Genomic DNA, 12661 nt, shown 5'->3' with positions numbered 1-12661 from the left:
CTTAATTCAGAAAAGAATAAATTTTTCCACAATCGTTATTACTTCAGTAATTCTTTTTGCTTGAAAAAAAGAATGAATTAAACAATCTATATTATTTCACTAATTCTTATGCTGAAAAAGAAGGAATAGTTCAACAGTTGATACTATTATATAAATATTTACGCTACAAAATAAGTATGAGTTCAACAAGTGATAATATTATATTAATTCTTAATTCAGAAACGAGGAAATAGTTCAATCTATTCTATTATATAAATTCGTACGCTACGAAAGAAGTTGTAGTTCTAAAGATATGTAATATTAATTCTTATTCTAGAAAATAAGAAATTGTTGAACAATCAATACTATTTTATAAATTTCTACGCTACAAAAGATGAAAAAAAATTCACCAATCGAGGTACAGTGAAACCGAATGATTTATTGTTCCTTTTTTAAATTAGTTTTAGAAGCTAATGCACGTATTGTATACATGTATCATAGTAAAATACTTCATCGAATTCTTTGCCCGACCCTCAGGGCAGATTTCTCAAGTTCTTAGATGAAGCAAATTTAAAGTCGTTGAGAACAAAAGTCCGCTTCGACTTTCATATAGCAGAAGCATCAGTTTATGTGAGCTGAATTTTGATGTAAGGAACTCTACAAAGAATAAGTTCTTGTATAATTTTGTTCATTACAGCACTTGTCGGACTTTATAGAGAAAAATATATCGACAATTGGGTCCAAGAAATTTTTTTTTTCTAGAAATGGTGCAATCTCTAGTTTTTGTTTGATGACAGAGTATCATCAAGTACGAAACTTTTTAAGATAATAACTTTGCTGTTTTAGATTAAAAAAGAACTCCCATGACTTTTTCAATATTTATTTTACAAATTTTTATAGCAATAAAACTATGATGTTAGTACCTTATGGTAAGTAATTTAGATTTGTGTGTACGGTGGTTAGCAGTTTTTTTGTAAATTTTTTTTCTTCCTTTTGCTAAATTTCTTTTTTGTTATAGACAACGCAACCTGATTTGGAATTCTGAAAACTCCCTTAATCACAAAATACACATGTATGTTCTTATCTGTAAAAAGTGATAGAGGTTTAATATTACAGTGTCTTTGACTGAAATTTCCAATTATAGCATTAATTTGTTATAATGAATTCGGAAAAATCATAATAAATTCTTCTAAAATAACATTCTCGATACCTCTGGTGCTATTTGTGTGAAGATCTAGTATTTTACAATGTAATTTCAATTCACTCATTTATTGTTTTTTTTTCCAGTTTTTCAAGGAAATACACATTGTTTTTTACTCTTACATGAACATAATTTTTTATGCATCAAAGAAACATGTAGCATTGTATAATTTAGCACAAACAGCAAAGTTTTATCTTAAATTTTCCCTCGATGAAAGTAACTCCTTTTAAGTTATCACTACTCTACATATTTGGGAAATTTCAGTGAATAGTTTGAAGAAAATTTCAGATTCAGTGATATTCCAATTGCATTCAATCCACTCTCACATATGATTTCGACTTGTAGTACTAAATAATCAATTCGCTTGTTCAATTCATCCATCTAATATTATGTATATTTTGCTTCATACTATGTAATGATTAAAACTTAGCTCTAAAATTTTTATTCTTCAGCTATGCACTGAAAAATAAAAATATATTTAACAAATTTTTATACAGAAATGAATGGTAATCAATAGCTACGTTGATTTTGATTTCACACACAGTACTGGAAAAAAGTATATAGCCGAGCAAAAAGTCGCCAAATATGAAACACCACTGTTATGGCTGAATAAGATAATCTATTTTCTACTTGTAAATGAAGAGGCAGTTTTATTTTTATTCCGCATATAGTCAAGACAAAATTGACTTAATCTTAAAAATTGACTTGGAAAAAGACGATACTAATTTTGTCATTGCCAGGCACAAAACATGTAAGAAAGTGGTTTCCCGCAGTGCAGGAAGTAAATCCGAATTGTGTAAAGCAGAGCTTGAATAGTTTGCACGTGCAATTCAACGTCAAAGGTAAATCATTAAACGGAAGGCGAATGAGGTAGAAAAGCTTTTGAAGAATAACAATTGTTTGAAAGAATTAGTACGAATAAATTNCCACTAATGAGGGGTTGGAAATTTTCACGGATGGTTCAAGAGTGGAGTTCGCCGAAGAGACCGATAATGGAAGTAGGATAAAGCACAAGACCGGCTATGGAATTATCATCAAGAGAAATGGGATAATCATTAAAGCGGACTCCATTAGACTCTCCAACAATTGCAGTATTTTTATGGCTGAGCTGATGGCAATTAAAAGTGCATTTGATTGGCTGGCTAAAAATGACTACCCGGATGCCACTCTTTTCACTGATTCGCTCTCATCGTTGCAAGCCCTAAGTGACCCAATTCCAAATAACAAAGAAACAGAAAATATGATTTTGACTTGTAGTACTAAATAATCGATTCGCTTGTTCAACTCATTCACATAATATCATGCATATTTTGCTTCTTACGGTGCAATGATTAAACTTCGCTCCAAAATTTTTATTCTTCCGCTATGCACAGAAAAATAAAAATATATTTGACAAATTTTTATACAGAAATGAATGGCAATCAATAGCTACGTTGATTTTGATTTCGCACACAGTACTGGAAAAAAGTATATAGGCGAGCAAAAAGTCGCAAAATATGAAACACCACTGTTATGGCTGAGTAAGATAATCTATTTTCTACTTGTAAATGAAGAGACAGTTTTATTTTTATTCCGCATATAGTCACGACAAAACTGACTTAATCTTAAACATTGACTTGGAAAAAAGACGATACTAATTTCGTCATTGCCAGGCACAAAACATGTAAGAAAGTGATTTCCCGCAGTGTAAGAAGCAAATCCGAATTGTGTAAAGCAGAACTTGAATAGTTTGCACGTGCAATTCAACGTCAAAGGTAAATCATTAAATGGAAGGCGAATGAGGTAGAAAAGCTTTTGAAGAATTTGACTTGAGTGGTTCCTAAATTGCAAACAAAATAGGAAGGTCCAAGGCTGTTGTGTAAATAGTAAGCTATGGTAGTTAACAGCGTATTGAAAGGCGGAAAAAAATTCTTCCAGGCAAGAAAGACGAATCTGGTAGCTTGATTGTCACCTTAAGATGTCATCTATAATTAAAAATGAAATGTAGTTGCGATGCAGCAGACGCACGGTTAGAAATAATTTAAGTAATAATTCGAACATTCAGTTAAAAAAAATATTAAAGTAAAAACCTCCACTTACTAAATTACATAAAGATGATCGTTTGGCATTTGCAATGAAACATCTTAAGAAGGAACAAATTGGAGTGATCTGATTAAAAGGAGTTTGATTTGGATTGACCAGATGGCTGTCCATATGTCTAGTGCGACTTATAGACTGAACCACACTCATTTTCCAAACTGGTCAATTTGGTGGTGTGTCCGTTTCGGCTTGGGCAGTTTTCGCAGTAGGCTGCGCAGCTCTAATTATATTTATAAAAACTAAAATGAATTCAATTATGCATCAGAATGCATTCGGAAATAATTTATTGCCTGTTGTTTCTCTTACAACATCCGGAGATAGGACACTCCAATAAGAAAATGCGGTAATCCATACTTCATATTCAACTGAAATGGAAGCAAATGGGACGAAGGAGACGAATGGAAGAAAATAAGAATAAACTGGATGAAAACAAATGACGCCCGGTGGCTGAGTGGTAGCGCTTCGTGCTCCCGTGCCATAGGTTCTGGGTTCAATCCTCGGGCCGGGCAAGGTTGACTCAGCCTTTCATCCCTTCAGTGGGGCGATAAATGAGTACCAAGCACGCTTGGGAACTAAACACTGGGGGTTTCGTTTTCGGCTGACCACCAAACCGGAACACCTGCACCCCAGAGCCGAATTCAAGAAAACTGAGATGGGCACAGTAGGCCTTGGCCCTCTTTGGGCTGTCGAGCCACTGAGTTTAGTTTAGTTTAGGGTGAAAACAAATGAGGTTATATCTCTTGAGTGGTAATTTCATAGCCAAGATCTGAATTTGGTAGAAAATCTTTGGGGCATATTTGTAAGAGACGTTTACAAATTTGGCGGACTATTCAAGAGCAAGTCGGTTTTGAAACAATATTGATACTAACATTTTACGAACTCTATCTGGATTCATGAATGCGAGAATGATAAATGTTATCAAAAACGAAGGATCTCACATTAATTACTGATGCTGTAACTGTGCCAACTTTATACTTTTTTTCAAATTGCTTTGTGTGGAAATCCAATTATGCCACATGAAGTAATGCATTTAGCTATTAATATCAGTTTTCTTATTTTGTACTCTTCTGAAAAAAAAAATTAAGGTGTATTTAAATGGTAGTGTATATGGGTCGAAAGATAATGCCAAGTCCTCTCCATCTAATAAAAGAGCTCCTGTTGCTACGGAAACAAGAGCAAGCACACTTCAGAAAGGAGAAATTTTCATATTTCTCTCTTCATTCGAATCTATACCTGCACTAAATGTTTACGTCTCACAATTACTTGAAATAGTTTAATCTCGTAACTATGGTTACCAGAAGTATTGGGCAACTGGCTAATGGTTCGCTAGACAAATAATGAATTTCCCTCTGACGATTGAGTTGTGTCAGGAGTGAAGATACCTCTTAAATGGACGTATATTTTGGTATTCAACTCATATACTATTCTTTTTCAGATTGCAAAGATGGTTCTGATGGTTATTTTAGCATTCGCTGTTTCCTGGACACCATACTTCTTAGTCAGCATCATAACACAGTATCAAACAGTGAACTTTATGCACAAAGAGAACTTCTTTTTCACTATGCTGTGCATCAATTTGTTTGCCTTTGTCAATTCGTGCGTCAATCCCTTCATCTACGCAGCCATGAGTACGAGATTCAGGAGTGGCTTTCGTGGTTGTTTTAGAGTTGTCTGCCTTCTTGCATTGTGCTCCCAACGTGAAGTAGAAAATGATATCATGGATCCAAGAATTGCAGACAGAACAAGAGGAAAGAAAAACGTTAGATTTATGTGTGAAGTAAGAAATCATTTTAAATTACATTCTAAAATAGACAGAGTTAAAAACACTTTTTCACAGCTCCTCACGTTCACGTATGCATGTTCTGAAGTGATTGAGCTTGCTTAGTTTTGAAGAATCTGGTGACAAGCAAGCGGAATCTAAAATCTGGTCTAGGCATGCGCAGTTATTCCAAAACATGCGCGAATTAACGAGTTATAGTATCAAATGGTATCACTAAATCTCTCGAATCTCTGTTGAAAAGGACATTTAGCATTAAACGTAGCATTAAATTAAAGAAGAACTACGTGCAAGAACTTCAATAACGTAAAAAACAAATATAGGTTTTTGGTATTATAATAAGTACTAACATCAGTATTGATATACAAGGTAAAGTAATAAAGCGGTTAGGAAGAAAGACCAGAGACAAATGCGGTGATCGCTAACTTTTTCTTAAAATCAGTCATTTTAAGTGTCCCGGAGACATCTTAGTTAACATTTGAGAAAAAAAATTATTTTTACTTATTCGGACCCGCTGAACAGAAATTTCGTTGTTGGCACCCCCAGGACCAAAAGGTCAAATTCCAGATAACAGTCAATAAAGTGATCGTTCTCTCAATATTATAATATGTCGACCTTTAATATTTTTTCAACTAAAGGCGTTTCATATGTTATTTTTGACATAGCTGATAGAAAATTGTTACATCTAAAGGCTTCTCCTACGTTATTTTTGACAATGATGGTCGCTACAAACTGTTAAACAATTATTTAGATATTATATTTTCTTACAATACTCTATAAAACTGATGATTTGGCTGGTGTATCAGACATTTTACTTTCAAAAAAAAAATACTGTTAGTTAGTTTATTTGTTAAACGCTACTTGATTGCGCAAGTCTGGCTCTTTTAAAAGTATGGCTTCTTAGGAAAACAGCCTTCATTCTGCGTAAAAATTTCGTCAGGCACCCTACAACGGGGTCAGAAAAAGAGGTTTGTTAGTATATACACTATCTACCAATAAGTATTTGGAAACTTTATTCATAATCAATAGTTGGTAGAGCCACTTCGAGAGGCAATTACAGCGTGAACCCTCCGGGACATACATTCCACAAGTCCTTGTGTGACGGCTATTTTCCTCCACTCAGCTTGAAGAAATTATGTTTCCTTCACCAATTTTGGACGGGTAGAGGAAATTCGGCAATCCAACTCGTCCAAGAGCTTCTCGATAGGGTTCAGGTCTGGGCTCTGGGCAGACCAGTCCATTTGATTAACCCCATTGGCACAATACCAAGCCTTGGTGACCCTCGCAACATGACACCTGGCATTGTCGCCTTGGAAGTAAGGGGGTCCACCCCGTAAAACTACCACAACGTAGGAAGCACATTGTCATCCAAAATAGTGCAGTAGGCATCTTGCATGGGACTAATGTCGATGTTGTTCCCTACACGATATATACCGGTGGTGGGCGTAACGTATCTCAAAACCACAGATATAGTCATATGCATAGGTGTCCAAATACTTATTGGTAGATAGTATATATATATATAAAGTACTAGATAATNAAAATAATCAAACCTAGAAATATCTAAAGCAAGAATATGTCTAAAGCAAGTTATATATATTAAATAATTTTTTAAACGAAAAATTAAAAACAAATAGCAGCTTCCTTTTAATTGTCGAATAGAAATTTAAAGAAAATAACTTCAATTTTTTCAAAATTTTTTCCATTTTATAATAAATATTTAATAATATATTTCCTAGAATAATACTTGAATGCATTTTAAAATTCAAAACAAAAAAAGCAATAAAAAAATTTATAATCTCCAGATTTTTTTTAAAAAAAAATTTCTATTATTTATATTTATTCATAACGAAAAAGTTATGAATGAAAAAGTTATTTTCTAATTTTCATTTAATAAAATTTCCATTTATAAATATTTATTTGCGATATTTTTTAATAAACATTATTAGTTTACAAATAAAACACAGCATTTTTCTGTAAGTAAATAACGTTATTTTTTATTTGAAATTAAGCAATTATTTGCTTAATTTTAGTAAGTATATTCCGATCCTGTGAGAACACAAAAATTTGAATTATAATATTGTGCGTTTATATACATAAATAAATTTATATATTTACACTTTATTCTTATTTTTCGGCATTGAAAGATTTAAATATTTAAACAGTTGTTTGCTAAATTATGAGCATTACATAAATGAATAATATATTATTAATCATATAAGTAACAATAACAGGTCACTTATTACAAACAATTATTATTGTTTGTAATAAGTGAATAATATATAATCTTATCAGATAATTTTATATATTTTAGGAGCATATGTAATTAAAAAAAACAAAGAATGAAGAAATTAATTAAAATGAAAGAATTAAAATGCAAAATAACAGCAGAGAGATCATTTAGAGTGATCACATCTGTTAAGAAATGTGTCAAATATAATTTCTGTCAATAAATTATAAATTCAATAATCTAAAAAATTTATAAATACTAAATATTTACATATTTCGTTTATAAAACTCAGTGACAAAACACCCAATTTTCTATGAACAAATATACAGACTTATTTTAATTACAATTTAAAAAAAACAAAACAAAAAAACAACGTGAATAAAACACGAATAAGAGTACAGAAATGATAATACTAATATAATGCTATTTGTGCTTAAATCACGTTCTTTACTTTTAAGCTTTAGTCCACATAACACAAAATATACCTTACTAGCTTAGAAATATCTTTTTCCCTTATCAAATTTAACATTATAATACTTGTCAGCATATTTCACCATTTTAACTCCCATTTCAACGAAAATTCAAAATCAAATCTAAATATATTCAAGTGGCGACTGCTGCTGAAGCTTGGTGTTTGATAGCGTATGTTAACCATTCCATAAACATGTGAAACAGGGTCTGGCGCTCAGGTACCACTGAAGTTCATCAACCTGCCATAACTTAGCCACATTTATTCGCGGCCTGCTAATTTGGTCCGGAAAGCTTTTACGCCATTGTGTTGGCCAGTTGTTCTTATGATCAAAGCAAAAATAAATGGATTTAGAGATTGGTTGTTGTTGATGGAATCGCAATTAATTCTACTCGGTAGTGGATGTCCGTATTGTCTACTTCGTATTGTGTGTAGTATTTGTTCGAAATTTAAGACCAATCGCGTGCTTACTTTAACAACAGTAATCTTGTAATTGAAATCTTGAGCAAATGAACGAAATTATCTGCCTGTCATAATAATTCAAAAAATGAAACGCTGCTGTGGCAATTTCAGTCTAAAGTATTGGAGTAACTATGAAATATCTAACTCCTGTCGATTATAACCTCAATTAGAGGATGTTAGTTATTGAAGATTTAATTGCGAACGAAAAAAGATACCACTCAATTAAAATACAAAAAAAAAAAAAGAAGATTGAATTAAGTGTTGAAGAGCGATACCATAGAGACAGAGTACTAAATGGCTCTGACACGACATTTTGTTTAAACTTTCTACCATACTTGCAAAGATTTGCGAGTTTCTGCTTTAAAGGGGCAGATACTGTGCCCTTTGTATTCCATTTTCTTTTCACTATTCAACCATAATTAGGCGGCCATCTTAAATTATTCAAAATTACAACCTATCGTTTAAATTACAGGCAGTATTAAGTAAGATCAATAGCCAACAGGAAGCTGTTCGATAGGATAAAAATAAACTAAATTCAAAAACATTTTAAAATTTTTAGAATATCAGGGAAACGTGGAAGGACACACCTCCGGATCAATATTTAAAAATCTCAATATTAAATCAATATATCTAAAACTCTCATATATTTAAAAATCTCAATATATTTAATTATCTTAATATATTTAAGAATCTTAATACTTCTCAATATTGAAAGTCATCATCGTATTCGACAGAAAAGATTTAGAAAATAAATTATACATTCTATTACCTTTTTCTTTCTTTGATTATTTAACTTGAATTGAATTTTCTATCTGCTCAAGGTGCAAGCTAGACTCAATCCAGTTTACTAATACCCTCATAAAAAGCTCGAGGAATAGAACCCCGCTCATCGTGTGTTAGAAAATGCTACTATACCCTAATCTAGTAATTTCAGTTTTCTGGAATAAAATTAAACCAATTATTAGAGGTTTATCGCAGAACATTTTAGAAGCTATCTTTAAATACGTCGTATTGGGGATAACTGGTGGCTTTCAGATTAAAAGGTTTTCTTTAACCAACAAAATTTCCACTCTTGTTGGTTACAGAAATCTTTAGAAGCTACAAGGACGTTGATTCGCACTTTGAATTCGAACGTTGCAGAAAGTACTGCAAATCTAATCGGTGTGCCTTCCTTAGGCATAGGCGTACTTCTGTTTCTCTTTCATTATTTCGATGAGAAATAAAAGAAAATTAATTGTGGTGGGTTGAGTAGTACGACAAAAAAAAGTCTTTCTGCCTGTTCATGGCAAAAATGACTTTATGAAAAGGACACGTGTAAAATATAATAGTTTTTCAATTGCAGGAAGTGCTATCACATCATACTTGTCATTCACTATCAAGTTGGCAGCTTTTAATAGGTTCCAAAAGCACTATTCTCTGCTGCCTTTACTTTTCACTGTACTTCTCAGCAAAGCAGCATAATATTTTGTAAAAATGTTTGAGATAAAATTGTTCAATGTTTATATTGCCAGCAAGATTAACCTCGTTATAGACGTTAATTTGGTACGCATATTGCATTTTGTTTTTTTTCTTCATGTAGCTGATTCAATATTTGTAATTAATGACGCACAACGTGTATCATTGATTGCAAATATTGAATCAGCTACATGAAGAAAAAATGCTAAAGTACAAAAATCCAGCATATACTATAAAAAAATCAAAAATATAATACTGTAATCGGTTTTAAGAATAAAATAAATTATCCAGCATATAATCAAAGAATCGCAATATTGAGGAAACATCTGCTTGAATTCTGAGTTCTCATTCGATAATTGGGAATGCCAACATCTAAATTCATATTCAGAATGCTCAAATTTGTAAAAAGAGCTCGCTTGATCAAATGTGACTCAAAATACTTCGAGAACCAGAAATGTTCGAAAAGAGAACCGGACTGAAAAAAAATTTTATGCATATTTAAAATCAGCTTATTTTGACTTGTAGTCATAATTAGCTTCCGACAATGTTCGACACTATATGGAAAAACATTGTATAGCCATAGTTTATAATTAATACATATTATTTTTCAATTTATGACGATTAATTAATTTATGCAGAATCTTCCTTAAAAACCACACTTAATACGTTATTTTTAAAATCCTTAGCAATAATCAAAAAATGTATCTTCAAATTGATTGTGGAGAAAAAAAAAAAAAAACCTTACCAAAATTTGAAAAACCACAGTATAGGATACCGATTGTAATGAACAAAAAAACAGGTTTGATTGCAAGAGAGAGCTTAGGGAAGTTGAAAGATAGCTATTAGAGACATCTTCAAGTTTCAACCTCCAGTTAAACCTGCTTTGATGTTTATTACCTTCTTTCCTTTACTGTATTTTTTTTATTTCGATACCATTTTTTTTCTTCTTTGCTAAAATATAATTTTTGACCCGCAATTTGAAAGGATTCCAAATATATTGAATTTGAAAGGATTTTAAAAATAGATATTAATAGTGATTTTTTTTTACAAAATACCCTTACTATATTGCTATTTCTAAGCTGAATTATACTGAGATACACCATTTTCCAATATTTCAGCCGCCTATGTCCTGCTTCATGGCCCAAAGTTCATCTGAAGGCAACAGTGGAAGTAATGCAAGAATGTCAGAAACCAGCCAACGTACAGCTTGTACCACAGTTCCAGCTGCCAAGCGTGGTAGTTCCTTCTTTCACTCTATAATCATGAACAATGCTGGGAGCAAATTTCTTGCACAATACTTAAAGAAAGATAGAGATGTCAAGCACAATGGACAGATACCGATGCTAGAAGTTTCACCCGATTCCGATAGCAAGACTGCTCAACCCACAATTCCGATGCCCATTTTCTCGACACTGGGAAAGAGTCAATTGTCTCGAAAGAGCTGTTGTAGTGCTGGAGATATAACTCTTGCATCAAACTTCATGGCGTCAGATGAGTCATTTTCAGGAAATAGAAGAAGTTCATCCTGTTTGGACTTGCGAAACAATCACAGAACCCAGTCTCAGTTATTTACCATGTTATATTAATTTAAATAAAATGTTATCGTCGAATTTAATATCATGAATGATCAGAATGAGAGTTAAGTCGTTCTGCTTAAACTGATATTTGAAATCTGTCGTTGGCAGCATTTATTTGTCAATGCGATTTAAAAAAAATCTATGCTATCTATGAGTGCAGTGTTTCGCGATTTATGCCCTCGTTAGGGGAAAGTCGGGTAGCCCCGCCCACTTAAGTAGTATTGCTTATATTTCTGTATAATATTGATTTCTGTATAATATTGAGTAATAATCAATATTTCTGTATGTTTCTATTGTTTTACCCTCTAATTAAATAATACAAACAGAATAAACCAAAAAGAGAATAGTTTAACTTAAAAAAATAGAAACTTAAAAAAACATGTTTTTCAGCTCTTTTTAAAATGTGTCTGGTAGTACCACCCAGTTACAAAAATTATGTTTTTTTGACTGTTTTTTCAGTTCTAAATGAAAGTGACCAATGTGTTGACAATAGATAAACCTCATTTATCATTTTTATCACAAAATTATTTTATTTATTTCATATTTATATACTTTTAGTGAATTCTATCTTTTAATAACAATCATTTAATAACAACAATATTTGTTGTTAAAAATGCATATAACATTCAAATTTGAAGCAATAAAATAATAATCTTTGCAACCGTACATTTATCGACGAAATAAAATTGGGCTGTGATACCCGACATTCATGTGAGCGAGGCTACCCGAAATCCAATTTTTTTGTAAATTTGTGATTACTCAAACAATTTTCCTCATATAAACTTCTTTTTTCGTGCAAATTAAACTTAAGACTACATACTTTAATGCTGTATGTACAGAAAAAATTATTTTTTTAGTATTACAATGAAGTTTAATCGAAACATTCAACCAATTTTTCTTACTTTCATGACTACTGTATTCAACATATTTTCAAAACTATTGTTTACCATGCTAACTGCTGCATAAATACTCGAAACTTTTAAAATAATCTTTTTTTAATATAACAATTAAAGTCCGATGGCCCATTGACTTGAAAAAATATTCTATACATATGAAATTGACTGACTCTCCCCTATATGTTTCTAAATATCAAACTAAGTAGTATACACATTAAAGGTCTCGATTTAAAACTCAAGCTAAAAAGTTTAATTAAGAGTTCAAACTAGTTATGAAATTTTGATCCTGCATTCCGTTTTAAGAATTTAAAATGTTTCAATCAAATTTTCTTTAAATTTGACAAGAATTCTTAAAATATACACAATATGCATTTTTATAATTCCTTAAAAATTAATGTTAAACAAGTGAACTTAGTAGAGGTCGAAAATTAATATTTAATCCTGTTTGATTATTGGAGAAAAGAGAGGAGAGTAAAGGTAATTTTTAAAATTACTTTCAGGTTTCATCAAGCAATCAAACTGGTTTTGAAAATTTT

At 31.7% G+C, this 12661-nt stretch overlaps 1 protein-coding gene across 1 annotated transcript in view; it reads left to right on the top strand.

Annotated features, from left to right (window-relative positions):
* Positions 1-11568, top strand: part of LOC107444160 (QRFP-like peptide receptor) — a 116022-nt gene extending 104454 nt beyond the window's left edge. The window contains exons 3-4 of the mRNA XM_043051308.2: positions 4695-5036; positions 10771-11568. Coding sequence (XP_042907242.1) covers positions 4695-5036; positions 10771-11238 — 810 coding nt within the window. The 3' untranslated portion in view covers positions 11239-11568. The remainder of the gene's footprint in view (positions 1-4694; positions 5037-10770) is intronic.
* The last annotated feature ends 1093 nt before the right edge of the window (positions 11569-12661 follow it).

This window comes from Parasteatoda tepidariorum, chromosome 9 (genome assembly GCF_043381705.1).
Source record: "Parasteatoda tepidariorum isolate YZ-2023 chromosome 9, CAS_Ptep_4.0, whole genome shotgun sequence".
In the NCBI taxonomy this organism is placed as follows: domain Eukaryota; kingdom Metazoa; phylum Arthropoda; class Arachnida; order Araneae; family Theridiidae; genus Parasteatoda; species Parasteatoda tepidariorum.
The sequence above is the reverse complement of the archived record's forward strand: the minus strand, read 5'-3'. Positions and strand labels throughout refer to the sequence as shown.